General features: G+C 42.1%; 1 protein-coding gene across 1 annotated transcript; it reads right to left on the reverse strand.

The window, feature by feature from the left end:
- Positions 1 to 9,976: 9,976 nt before the first annotated feature.
- Positions 9,977 to 13,156, reverse strand: LOC126557757 (octopamine receptor beta-2R). Its single transcript, XM_050213634.1, has 6 exons — positions 12,615 to 13,156; positions 12,232 to 12,330; positions 11,972 to 12,070; positions 11,694 to 11,815; positions 10,549 to 10,990; positions 9,977 to 10,356 (listed from the first exon to the last, which is right to left on the reverse strand). The coding sequence occupies exons 1-6, from the start codon at positions 13,082 to 13,084 to the stop codon at positions 10,035 to 10,037; spliced, it is 1,554 nt and encodes a 517-aa protein (XP_050069591.1). The 5' UTR covers positions 13,085 to 13,156; the 3' UTR covers positions 9,977 to 10,034.
- Between the last annotated feature and the right edge of the window lie 422 nt (positions 13,157 to 13,578).

Genomic DNA, 13,578 nt, shown 5'->3' on the forward strand with positions numbered 1-13,578 from the left:
GTTTACTATTTCTCTTCTGTTTGCATTGCTTTGTATGCTAAACGCGAAGAAAAAAACCCTCCAGAGGGAAGCAGGCCATTTTCCATCTTGATGCAAACATGCCTTTTTCGTTCACAGAACAGAAAACAACAACAAACAAAAGAAAGTGAGGTAGCAACCCTACAACCTTGATTGAATGAACCTTGTATGATGAATATCTCCATCAGAAACTGTCTGTCTGTGCGTGGTCTCTTGGTTGCCCTCCTTAAAACGCACCTTTTTATCTACCCACTGGGGCAACCGCAACCATTCCATCTACTCGGGTCCTCTTCTCTTGAAGCGTTGATAAGCTCTGCGGTAAGTTTTTGCTCCGCGGGGTATCATGTTGATCGAGTCTGACACTTTGTGCTGCATAATTGAACGATTTCGGTACCACCTGCCGAGGTGTCACACAGTTCGGTGGAAAAAAGGCCAGCACTTCATGGCTCTCTGACACCCGGCGGAACCTGGGTGTTTGGAATCAAAATCGAATTAGACAGACGCTCGCTACGCAGCTTTCGGAAGCCTAAACGGTACCGAACGGCATCGCTTCAAACTTTCCTCCTATTGACCTGGTACAGGTATCGAACAGGTCACCTGCCATGCCTGCAGGGGCAAAAGGGTGTGCAACAATGGTGAAACAACCGGGACTGTTTGCTCACTTCCAGCCGGCAGATTGTGTCAGCTTTGATCAATTCGCGCGACTCCCTGTTGGCGGGGACAAATATTGACAAACATTGTCAGGTGTATTGAAAGCATGGGATCCTCGGCACACAAGATACGCGGCGTTCGCTATGGGACACACGCATACATAGCTTTGTGTGCTTTACAGTAGCAACACAACGGCACACCGTAAGGCAAACATACGAAGGAGCAAACGCTTTCAACGTTATTTACCCATCCGCTTTCCTATGCCCAACAGGGAATTTGCTACCTGTTTGAATGTGTCGTCACCAGGGCTGCTGTGCTTTTGCTGCCGAGCGAATAACGCTAGTGGTCCCGTCGCAGGACCAAATTTGGCAATAATCCGATTTCCGAAAAAAAAATGGCAGAAGTGAAGCTACAAGGGAATGGCGCTGCGTTTGAGGCTACAATCAATATTGGTTCGACACTCACTCACACATACGCATATCGCAGAGATCTAACAAAAAGCATAAATTTGACGGGGATGAAGTCAAAACCATGCTTCTGCTGGATACTAGTGCATGTTTCTGGATATTTTATTTAGTTTTTCGAATGAATACATTACTTTGTTATTATATGCCGGTTAGAGGATTAATGGAAGAGTTAATCCCTAAAGGGGACAACATCCAGAGAACGGGTAGCACTATTGTTCGTCCTTGGTATACCCTCTGTCTTATGCGAATAGTTGATGTTCAAAATCAAGCCAAGGACATCACGTGTTGCGTGAAATGTAGCAATAATAGTTGTTATCTAATGAATTCCTTTCGCAACCAAATGAAATCCATTCCATGCTCCTCCGTAAGTCCTTGCTGGGGGTGTTCATTCACGATTTACGTCCGTAACCCATTCGGTTATTCGCAAGTACAAGCAGCAACATGCAGATGATGCCCCACCACAGTAAAAGTTACCACTAGATGTGTGAATGCCGGTGTGTCTAACAATAAAGTCGAGCAGTACTCGCACTATATCAAACTAAATTGACGAAGGCACAGTAACCTGAGGCAATGAAATGTAGGTGTTCATAAAGTCATAGCGTCCCCTTTTTTTAAGGGATGAACAGGATATAATGTAGCGTAGCAAATGTGTAGGCAGCAATTTGATTGAGTTTTAATTTGATCGTAGCTTAAAATAATTTTGCAAAGCGCCTATCGAATAGTGCAGGCTACGATTGACACAGTATTGTGAAATATTTCACTGACATATGAAAACTTTCAAGCGTAGATCAACAGTGGCGCCCTCGCTGTGGAAGCTTCCGTTGTTTGCTGTTTAGTACAAAGCGCTATAAAATGGTCGTGTGGCTTTACAATTTTGATATTCTAGCTGTTTTAATTGAGAGTGTTGCACTGCATTACCTAAATTACGTTTTAGAGGCGTGTAGTAGTAAACTTTTTTTTTCTAAAAGCAGAAAAGACAGAGTAAAAGGGCCGCCATGCCGCTCTACCCGAATAAACAAAAAAGCAGAAAAGATGGATTTTTGTGTTTCATAGCAATCTGAACCGACAATCCAGCGCATTTAGGGCACAATTGATTTCGATTAAAGCGTACATTTAAGTATATCAAATAGTTATGCACAACTGTATCAGAATGATATTAGTCAGTAAACCAAACATAAGTGTTAGTTGGCATTGTTATGTAGCTAATGCGTCCGAACCATCACTGTCGTTCATCAGGATGGTTTGATATCACGGAGTAAGCCGTAAGTAGCAAAAGGAAGCAGAAACAGAACTGGTGTGTACCGAAAGGATGAGTGTTGGAGTAGACGAATCAATTTCAAACCAAAGTACTGTTACAAAACTTTCAAGTGAGAAAACTCCTAGCTTAAACATTGAGACGGGTAAATTAACACTAGTAAGCATGAGGTGCAGAGAGCGCGATGTGTGTTGGTGTGAGAAATATTTTGTATAGAAACCTTAGTGCAGCATACCGTTAAACGATAGAAGAAAAAAAAAGCTATTCACAACACAAAAACAAACAGCACCACGCATGTAAAGGTTGTTTCCCTGTAATTATATCCGTCAGCATACCTGGCGGCATAACATTCATCAGACGACTGTGCAAGCCTATAGTGTATGAGAAAGCAAACACACAAAACAAATTAGCCAGCAAATTATGAAGCTTATACTACTGTTACTAACATCGCTGCAGCTGCTGGCAACGCCAAAACAGTATTTGGTAGAGGGATGAAAGTTTAGCAAAAGCCGTGAATGGGTAGCATAATCATAACCTTCGCACAAGAAGACGTACGATGTTAAACCAAACGCAAAAGATGCGCACGTTAGTTAACGACACTGTATCGCTGTTTGGTGTATATGTTGGTTTGTATGTGTGTGTGTGTGTATGTTTGTGTGCATGTGTGATTGTGTAGGGTGAGAGTTTACGAGTAGTGTTGTATATGATTTTCCTCGCTAGGGTGAAAGCTTTTTAGTATTACGTTAAGAACTATTTGTAAGAGACGAACTTTCTGCTACGGCCACGTGAAAGGTGTTTATGTTGAAAACTCGATTTGTGTAGAAAGTTTAAGGGTGAATCGAAAGCTGTAGCAAGCCATTAAACCCACTATCGTTCCAATGGTTTTACTGAACAGTGTTCTCTTCTGCAGAAGCTCTTTATCAGCACTGGTCTATTGATGATGAAAACAGTTTTTGTTAGGAAACAGATTTCTGCTATCGCGTGTTTCTCCACTAACAGTGGCTCTCTTGATAACAATAAATACTTGCAACAACCGTGAATAAAGACTGTCGAAAATAGAAACCAAATGTTAAATGGTCAAGTGTTTGCAATTATTTTCTGTACCACGCGGAATGCTGAACATAATTACGAAAGAAAAGTTAATTTGTATGCTCTTTTGAGTTTATTTTTTGTGTACTGATTCTATTGCAGACAGTGATAGAATAGCAAAATATTTAATAGATCATTACAGGTGATTTTTTTTATTCTTGAGGAACGGCCTGGCCGTAGTGCTACAACAGGTGAATTTTAATGCAAGGTAAAATAACACCGTTCTAAATATAGGATTGCACGAGGAACATATATTGTTAGCTGAAGTGGTTTACGAAGTCTTCCTTCCTACAAAACTTGTGAAGCTTTTCCACTCGATTCTGATTTTATTTGCGCACTGCTAATCGATGGAGACGCCTAATGTTTTATCATTTGACGAGGTGTACATTGAAATGCAAAGTTGGGGAATATTTTTGTTTATCAAATTAAAGTATGAATGAAACAAAATATTAAAACTGTATTTCAACTCAAATTTGAAATCTTATGAAGACATTTTGAGCACAGTTCGCTTACTTTTTAAAAATATATATGCATTCAAACTCATGTTTAAAACACTTTCAAGGAGCGCCATCTACATGTGAGAAGTAAAAACGTATTTTAACGTATAACAGCGAATGGAGTAGAGGGTGTTATGTTGTACGAAAATTGATATATTTCCATACTATTACAACATAGTTTGCTGTTGATGATTCCTTTAAAGTTTTCTACTTAAAAATAAAAATTTTGGCCTAATTAATATTTTGTAAATCGAGGGAATAATATTTTGTAAAGCGAGTATGTAAGGATTCATTTAGTTCAAGTCATACCGAACTTGTATACTGAATCTTTTTGGTCAAAATTAATTTTGATTGATTGATATGATTAAAAACATAAGCTGTGATATTACACATCCAAATTTAAAGGAAAACTGCAACCAAACCCATTACATATCTTCAAATTTACACCACTTTAATCATTTTGTTTTTATTCAGTGAAACGCATTCGATTCAACGTCCTCATTGCTTCAAGGAAAGGTTGAATCAAAGTAAGAAAACGAAATAAATTATTAAACTATTTCTCTTTCCTAGCATCAATCTTTATGATCAAACGATCCTGATCGTGCGACATAATGGCAATTTAGTCTTGGTTTTCTAGTTTTAAAATAATAATTATCCACACCATTCAACAATGCTCTCACAATCTTATCGCAACGAGTTGCTTGTTGCTTGTGTTTTCTTCCATTCATCGATCGGTGCCAGAAAAACGGTCTCACTGTCAAGTCTTACTATCTTCTTTTTCTTAATTGAATAAATGCATCCATCCAAAATGATAGTACGAGTTGAATGTGCCACTAGGGAAATCGCTTAAATCCATCCGGGAGAGTTAAATTGGAAGTTTCAGGCTGTTTTTTCTTTTTGTGCTGCAATTTAGAATCTTTATCTTCAGCTCCTAGAGCCTGTCACATATCCTCAGGATAATCTCACTCGTATCCTCATTTCTTTTAATGGTAGGTTTCTTTTTTTTGCTTCTACTATAACTCGGATTTTGTTTGCCTCTTTCGCTGGAATCGAATCAAATCCACTTAATACAACCAAGCTTTTACAAAGGTTCAACGTAACTGCGTTGGGAGTTTCTTTTCGCTTTTTCTTTTTTCGTGTGACATTTGATTTAGTTGTCCTCGTTTCGGAAATTGTACACCATTCTTATGGATAACATTTACACCAGTTAAAGTTATCTATTGTTAAGCATCAATTATACGACTAGACCCATTAACGCTACGTGTGTATTTGTATATAAATTTACGACGAATGTTCTTCCCTTCCTTCCCACCGCACACTGATGATTCATCCATTGCCTTCCATTTCCAGTACGTCCCAGTCTCGTTCATGCGTTTTCCCACACACATTCGTCCACGGTACACCGTACACGGGGTTGACATTTTCACAACGCCTACATTATTGCCTAGCTTCCTTCAGCCATCAATCAATCTAACCGATACAACTCACTTTACTCCGCTTACACACGCTACCACACACTCATCGGTTAACTCGGTTACGAAGGATGGTTTTATTTTTCTATTTCGATTTACAATGCCTACACCGTGGGTGGAAGATGGGGAAAAAACAGGAAACAGTTTTGATTGTTGAACGCCAGATTTGTTACACTTGCCTGCTTTCGGTAGCACAACATTGGGTATGATAATTACTTACGAGCTGCACTGTAAGCAGAACAGCAATTCCTCCTTCAGTGTGCACTCGATAAACGCTAACTGATGGTGGGCGTAAGGAATTGAACCATTTGTTACCGTTTTGGATTTGAAAACCGTTTTCCCCTTTGGAAAGACTATTTACTTCCAGTGCTTATGCAGCTTTTTCTGCGATATTTCTCCTTTTAATATCTATCGTTCTCATGTTTTGCTTGTGGGTTTTCTTCTGTGTTCCGCTTTTAGCCACTCAGCATTCGGTTACGCGTATTTGCGTGCGCGTACTGTTCCATCCATTTTTATGAAGTACGGTTGTCCTATTTTTAGTTTTGGTATGCATGTTTAATATGTATTTTGTTTTGTTCTCTTTTCGGCCGTTTATGGTACATTTCAATGTTAGTCCGGCGTTCCGGGAATAAGTGTATGAAATATGGGAAGGATTTGTTACGTTTTGCTCTATGTTTGGTTTGTGTTTATGAATTACATTTCCACTACATGATGATTCTGATTGTTTGCTCTTCTGCTTCCGAGTATATTACAACGATCCACTCGCATGCACGCCCAGCAGAGCAAGCAAGCTTGCCCGCTGCATTCATTCTCGGTACAAACACACACGTTCACCCTGTCACATGCACACCCTTTGCTACAGCTAAACACACAGCACTAGTTCCGAGCGGAAGCATCCGAGCATTTTCTCTGTTAACAGCACACTTTGAAGGTTTTTTGTTATGTCTATCACTCTATCTCTGTTCGGGTTTTTTACAGAAGATGCATCCGAACATTAGCCGGTGCATATGCATTCAACATTTACAACGACGTTTGAAGTATCACTACAGGCTACTCTTTTTGAAGGGGGGATAGGACGAAAGCGATAGGACGTGTGGACGCTAGGTTCGTGTGGAAGAAAAGTACATTGGTGAAACTGTCAATAGGAGGACTAGGGCGATTGGAAGTTCAAACGATGGTTAAAACATCTTAACTTCCATGGTAAACTGTTAAATCAGGATTCACGCATGGGGATTTTTGATACTTTTCCATTCCGCAATGAAAAGCGTTTGATCTCCATTACTCGTACAAAATAAAAGAGAAATTCCCTAGTTTTCTAAATGTTCCACCAAAACGATTAACAAAATTTCAGCTCAAGTGAAGCTCAAACTTAAAAGTTTAACAAAAAAAAAATTATAAATGCTTTCAACAAGTACTTTTGAGCGTCAACAGACAAAAGGGACGATGGGAAACATTCTATAGCTACACATTTTGCGACTGTTTTTACTACAACTCCGTTCACAACGAGTTCACATCGAAGATAAACGAACGTCCATTTTCTTCCGCTACGAGGAAATGTCATTAGCAGCTAGTTTGCATAATTCTAACAATGTTTCACAAAGTTCGCCATTGCTCATCCCCATTCGGAATCGGACGATGGGTGTGACGGTATCTCTTGGCTTCTTTTTTTTCTCGCACTATCCTAAACAGCTTCTAAATATTTTTCCATCAAATGCTACACTTAATATTGCTTTTCTTTATTATTCCAACACTTAGAACATTGCATCCGCGCGTACCGATGTACGGTTGCGAAACGCTTTTTTTTTGCCATCGAAGAAATGCACTCGAAGCTTTCGTGTCCCAGTCAAGGGAACGGTTGGGAAAAACCTTGAATGCATCCCTCTCTAGCCGGTGGTATGTTTTCCTTTGATTATTGAATTTGTTTATGTTTAAGCTTTCTTTCGTGTGTCGTGAACGCAGGGTTTGTTGGATGATAGCCGGTAACGTACGCTTTACAGAAGAAAAAAACTGATGAAATCACAGGGCTAGAGTGCCTGGAAGTCCACATTCCTTTACACGAACTACAGGGCTAGTTTTGTCGGTGGAGAATCATACTTTCCGCAAATCTCATCCGAAATCATACTCAATCCTTCGTAATCAATCCAGAAAGAGCGAGGTCGCCTCCGAACTTTGCTGCACTCGATTGCTGTTTGCCTACCAAGCAAATCAGTTCGTACCCATATTCGATCGCGATCGATCGCCTACCCTGCCGACGCCATTGCGACAGCAGCGAACGACAAGCGAACGGTGCACGCTATGTAAATTACTTCCCCAGCACCTCAACCCCGCTGGCAATTATACGCAAACAACGGCAACGAGCATCCTGCAAACCCGTTTCCCAACTTCCAGCGATTGGGTCTTGTTCGAACGCCCGAAATCCCACCCCAAAATTGATACCGTTCCAAGTCGCCGACGATGTTTATCTGTTTTTCATTGCTTTTACATGTACGACCCAACCCAACATCTGACCCTCACCTGGCGGTTCTGTCAATTACTTCGTTACGACCGTTCCGTTCTGAAACAAACGACACAGCCAACCAGCAGCTGCTACGGAGGGAAGCAATGTAGTCCGGGGGCCATCTGTTGCATTGGAAGAGGTCGCATTCGACATGGACATGTGCGGGTGCATACAGTGTTTGACCATCAATCATTACAGCACCGGGATTGAGCGCCTTGTTCGACGACATGCGTCAAGCAGTGCTGGGAAGGAGCGACACCACTTTTCTTGGCAGCGCACCAGCGTGAAAGTTACCGGACCGGATCGTGAGAGATAATTGAGCGTAAAAGATTTCGTAGGCAAGGCAATGGTTGTCTAACGTTCTGCAAAACAAAACAAAAAAATAAGACAAAAACCTGCTTGAGTTATTTTCTGTTTAGGGTTGTTTCAAGTGCACGCGGACTGCGTGCATATTGACAGAAATCTGCTTACTTGTTCCGTAACACAGAGACGAAGTTTTGCACAATGTATTCTTTCACTTTGCTTTACTTGTTTCGTTGGTAGTGATGTTTTGGAGTGATTTTTCATTTCTCGCTTACATTTGCTTATTATATTTTCCGTTCATTTGCTTTTACTGTTTTGTTTTGCTTTCAGTCCAAACATTCGCATATTCCTACGTGTGTTTACTTCGTTTTATTATATTGGCTAATAATTTCACTACTACTTTGCTAATGATACTCATTACATTTTGCTACTAGCGTTCAGTGCTAAATATTAACATTCATTACCTTCTCTCACTTGCATCTTGTGTCATGTTTGCGCATTTATCATCGTTCTCATTTCTCGTTCTTTCTCTCTCTCTCTCTCTCTCTCTTTATCTTAGCCTCAATACTACACTATACAATACGTTTGATGTACGGACTACGATTTCTTACGAACAAATACCCGCTTTGAATAGTTATGCTCTGTCTGTGTCGGTGTGTAAAGTCTGTCGCTGTCTGTCTTTGAGAATGTAAATCGGTATCATATGATCCCCGATGTTAGTTTGCAAAGGATTTGTGATGTATCGATTTTTGCTTTCTGCGTCTCTTCGCACATGTTGCAGCACGTTGTGCGGCATTTTTCAACCTACATTTTTATGACCATTTCTACACCAAGATTCATTGCACTTCGCAACACCTTTACAAAGCGTGGGAGCGCACACGCCAGCTCACGTCTGATCATTGCACAGATCATTTGGTTTTGGTTGTGCCGCATGAATGCTTCACGGCAACCCGACACGGGTTGGATAAAAACTGGCAGCGATTCGTACGAGCAGAGCGAACGGCGAGGGAGCTCACATATATCGGCACACCGAATGCGTACCGACCGTCCTTTGCTCTTTTCGAGATGCCAAAGGTCACCACTATACACTCGGCCGGTGAGTGTGAGGATGATTTACTCTAAAATAAGCAAATTTAGGGGCTTAATGATGGCTGATGTTTTCTTTTTTCTTGCTGGAAAGTTGACGGAAATAGCCGTCTGTCGTAAAGTCATCCCTCAACCAGCTAGTCGTACCGTGAAACGAGATTCACTACTTGATCTTCATTGGAGAGAGTAATTGATAGGAAGATATTGAAGATATGCACCGAATGAACAACGTTTTAAACTCTGTGAGTGTGTTCGTGTTATTATGCTATTCCTTAGTATGTTAAAGTATTAAAATCTGTCGAACAAGATAACAACGACCGGTCTGTGGACAGTTCTTGCGCTAATTAAAACAGACTACGTAACTAAACAGACTTTCTTCGAAACGTTTCAATAAACTATGAGCTATGAGTAATAAATACATAACCAAGCAATAGAATCCTCCGGTATCAACACTTAACAGGTCTAGCGTACTACATGCAACTGAAACAGCTAGTAACGTATCTCTGGTAACGACTTGTGATGTTTCGCTCTGGCGTTGTGGACTTTCCTACTTCCGGTGCGCACGCTGTAGTCGGAAGTCTTCTTTGGCATATGGCACACCCTTGGTACGGAGGGGGTAGGGGTGTGGCGATTAGCACCCGTTCACTCGAAGAATCGGGTAGTCTCAGTGGCTTCTGAATCGACGTCATCGTACCGCCGTTACAGACTTTCACCGATCTCGCTGTGAAAGCGATCGGTTTGGGACGATGGTCGTAAATAGCTCTCGGAATAAACACTCTTCGCCCGGCAGTCATAACGTAGGCTCGCCCGCCGGACATTAATGTCCAGCGGGGACGTTTCCCGGCGCCACCAGGCGCAGAACATGCAGTTGAGCGTGTTCCGGAACGCTTCCCGGAAGTCTCTGTTGAAGTAGGCGTAGATAAGCGGGTTCAGGGTGGAGTTGAAGTATCCAACCCAGAACACTAGCATAACCACAATATCCGGATTGGGACACTGGTCACACAACGATGTGATGATGTACCTGTTAAGGGGGAACCCAAGATAAAGTTGTGTAAATGAAATGTTTAATGCAACACTAGTACCAGTGGTTGTTGTTTAGATAGCAACGGCTTCCAACGAGATAACCAGTTTGAAGGAATTCGAATGGATAAGATACACTCGGTTTTAACCTCAACTTAAACCCAGTTTGGTAAGTAAATATACAAACACTTACCATAGGAAAAACGGAAGCCAGCATAGAATGAACGTTCCCATAATGATGCCGAGCGTTCGGGCAGCCTTGTGCTCTCGCTTCATTTTGATCAGATGCCGATCCTTGGTCGGCGTCTGTTCCGCGTCCACCTCGTGCAGGGTAAGCGTCTTCGAGGAACCGCTTCCACTGAGGGCCTCTCCATTAGTACCTCCACCGCTACCACCACCGCCCCCTCCGACGTTGTGTTGATGCATCAGCATGGCAGTGCCTTGCCGGAGAGCCAGCTGCTTCTCCTGCCGGTTGGCCTCGCGAAATATCTGGAAGTACGTGAACACCATGATCGTGCAGGGGATAAAGAAGGAGATGGAGCTGGAAATGACTGCGTATGGCTTGTTGACGATGAACAGGCAGCTGTCCGGGTTCAGCAGTACCTCCATTTTGTGCTTATCCGTAGTGTACCAACCTGCGGAAGAAGATAAAAGTGTCAAATCGTGGTGTTGTGTATGATAAATTATTCATACACATCGATTAGCTGTTTTGATTGTTATAAATGATATTTGTCACTGGTGTCTTAGCGTCACGATTGGGCCAAGCGAAAAGCAAAAAACCGTATTGCTAACGCAATAAAATGGTTAGAGTCTCGCACAAGGATGGAATGCTTTGTTTCCGTTCCACGAGCTGATAATGGGTGCCCTATTTTGACCTTTTGAATAGCTAATGTGATGCAATCAAGGATTATTGGTGATACATCACGCCATGTCAAACATTTTTGGGATTTCGAGGTGGTTTGATGGATTGTTTGAAGCGGAGTTTTTCGTCGTTGTGTGAGCCGATAGCGACACTGGACACAATTTAAAAAAATTAGAAAAAAAATCTAAGAAGAATTAGGATCTATTTGCTCTGATGAATTGAACTCTTATGAAACAATTGTATACAAAAGTACACACCCAACATGTTAAAGAATAAGTCATCGAGACGTTCTCATGGAATATTCCCACAAAATAAACCAAAACGTTTGATAATCTACAGCACCCCAGAATGTAATACAAGTTTCAAGTTCAATCAAATTACCATTCCATTCATTAATACGCTTGACATCGAATTACGGAACAATCCAATTACAAACGATCATCTTCTTTTCATCTGCTTACACATGCTTTACTTACCGGCAAAGATCGGCACGAATGACAACAGCGCTGGTGATATCCATGTAGTTAATAACATTATCGCTACGACTCGCTTCGTCATGCTTATCGGATACTTAAGTGGTTTCACTATGGCATAATATCTGGAATGATAACGAGAATCCGAAGAAGCAACAATAATTGAGTTACTCTTGGTTTAATGTGGACTTTCGCATCGAATTAATTGATCGTTTGTATTAATGCAGCTGCCATTATCATGTGATAGAATGAGAGTCTGCACGCGTCATTCGTTTACATACCTATCCACTGAAATACAGCACAGGTGAAGTATACTGGCGGTGGAGAAGTAGACATCTAGGCTGTTCCACACATCACACATGAACGACCCAAATTTCCAACTATCCCAAGAAATACACCCAAAAAATTATAGATCACATTTAAGTAAGCTTATATAGTATCGAAAAAAGACACGAAATAATAATTTATCCATCGACAGTAAGGAAAGGTTCTCAAACGCTTAAGAAGCTAAAAACATCATCCTACCATCACCGTAGCTTACCTTCCCGTTAATTGTACACTAAAGTTGAATGTCATGGCCATCATTGCCACCATGATGTCAGCCATGGCAAGCGATACGACGAAATAGTTCGTGATTACCCTGCAAAACGATGGAAACGACGATTAAGACATTTTAGCCGGATGATAGTCGAAGGTTGAGCTGGAGCTCGAGTTCACTACCATTAGTTGCGCATTTTACACACTAATGATCATTTCATCGACTCCACTCGTCTCCGGGATGGTATGTGTTAGCGCATTAGCACGCTCGTACCATAATTTCATTTCGATCCAAATAATCCAGTTGTGGGATTCGCCTTTTTTTTTCTCTTCACTTTCTTTGTTTCACGAGTTGCCCCCGTAAAGACAAGTATGCAGCCCGCTTACCTTAACTTTCTATGGCGTTTGACGGAGATGATGACGAGCAGATTGCCGAAGATGGCCGCCACGATGATGAACATCATGATGGAGGCCTTCAGCACCAGCAGCACCACGTCGATCCATTCGCTGGCTCCGCTTCCTTCGACGATCGTTTCGTTCGTACCGACCGTGTCCATCGAGCTGCCGATGGGTGCGGTCGATGAGAAACCCTGCAACATTATGCTGCTTCCGGACGCGTCGAATATGGACAGCGTGTCCGCACTGGCAGTGGCGCTTTCTGCCACTGCTGCCGCCGCCGACGCCGATGACGACGCCAGTGCGCCAACGTCCCGTTCACGGACACTTTGATTGAAGAACACGCCACTGTCGGCAAGGCCGAGCGAGGAAGCCAGCAGGTTGGTGGCCGACTGCAGGTGCGAGGATGACGAGGATGAGACCATGTATTTCGTCGAGTCATCGTTGGAAGGATTCATCATACAGTAAGGACGCTACGCAGCAGGACCCCGCCCCCCCGATACACTATGCTATTCGGCCCTACTTCACCTAGCACTTCCCCCTTTCGTTCCGTTTTGTCACCTGAATACACCGTCACACACTGGTTAGGGTAGAGCCCTTTTTCACGCCACACTACACTGGAAACACTTCTCTCCTGCTCCCTATTCCGCACTTACACACTTACACAGAAACACATGCCACAGACGCATTACTGGCAAACGCCAAAGTATACCATCTGAAGGAGCATAGCTTCGGCTTCGGGTGCTACTCAGTGACACTTCATCTTTGATTTGATGATCATTAATTTTCTGCTAGTTCTGCGAACCATCGTACACATCTTGTGTGAAATGTTTTCAATGGTCCACTAACCGGATAGTTAAGTTGGATGCAGTTGTGCTCCTGAAAATGAGGCGAAAGGTAAAAAAAACAAAGAATAGTTAAATCATTGCGTTGGTGTGCATGATGATATCGTTAG

This window comes from Anopheles maculipalpis, chromosome 2RL (genome assembly GCF_943734695.1).
Source record: "Anopheles maculipalpis chromosome 2RL, idAnoMacuDA_375_x, whole genome shotgun sequence".
Taxonomy (NCBI): Eukaryota; Metazoa; Arthropoda; class Insecta; order Diptera; family Culicidae; genus Anopheles; species Anopheles maculipalpis.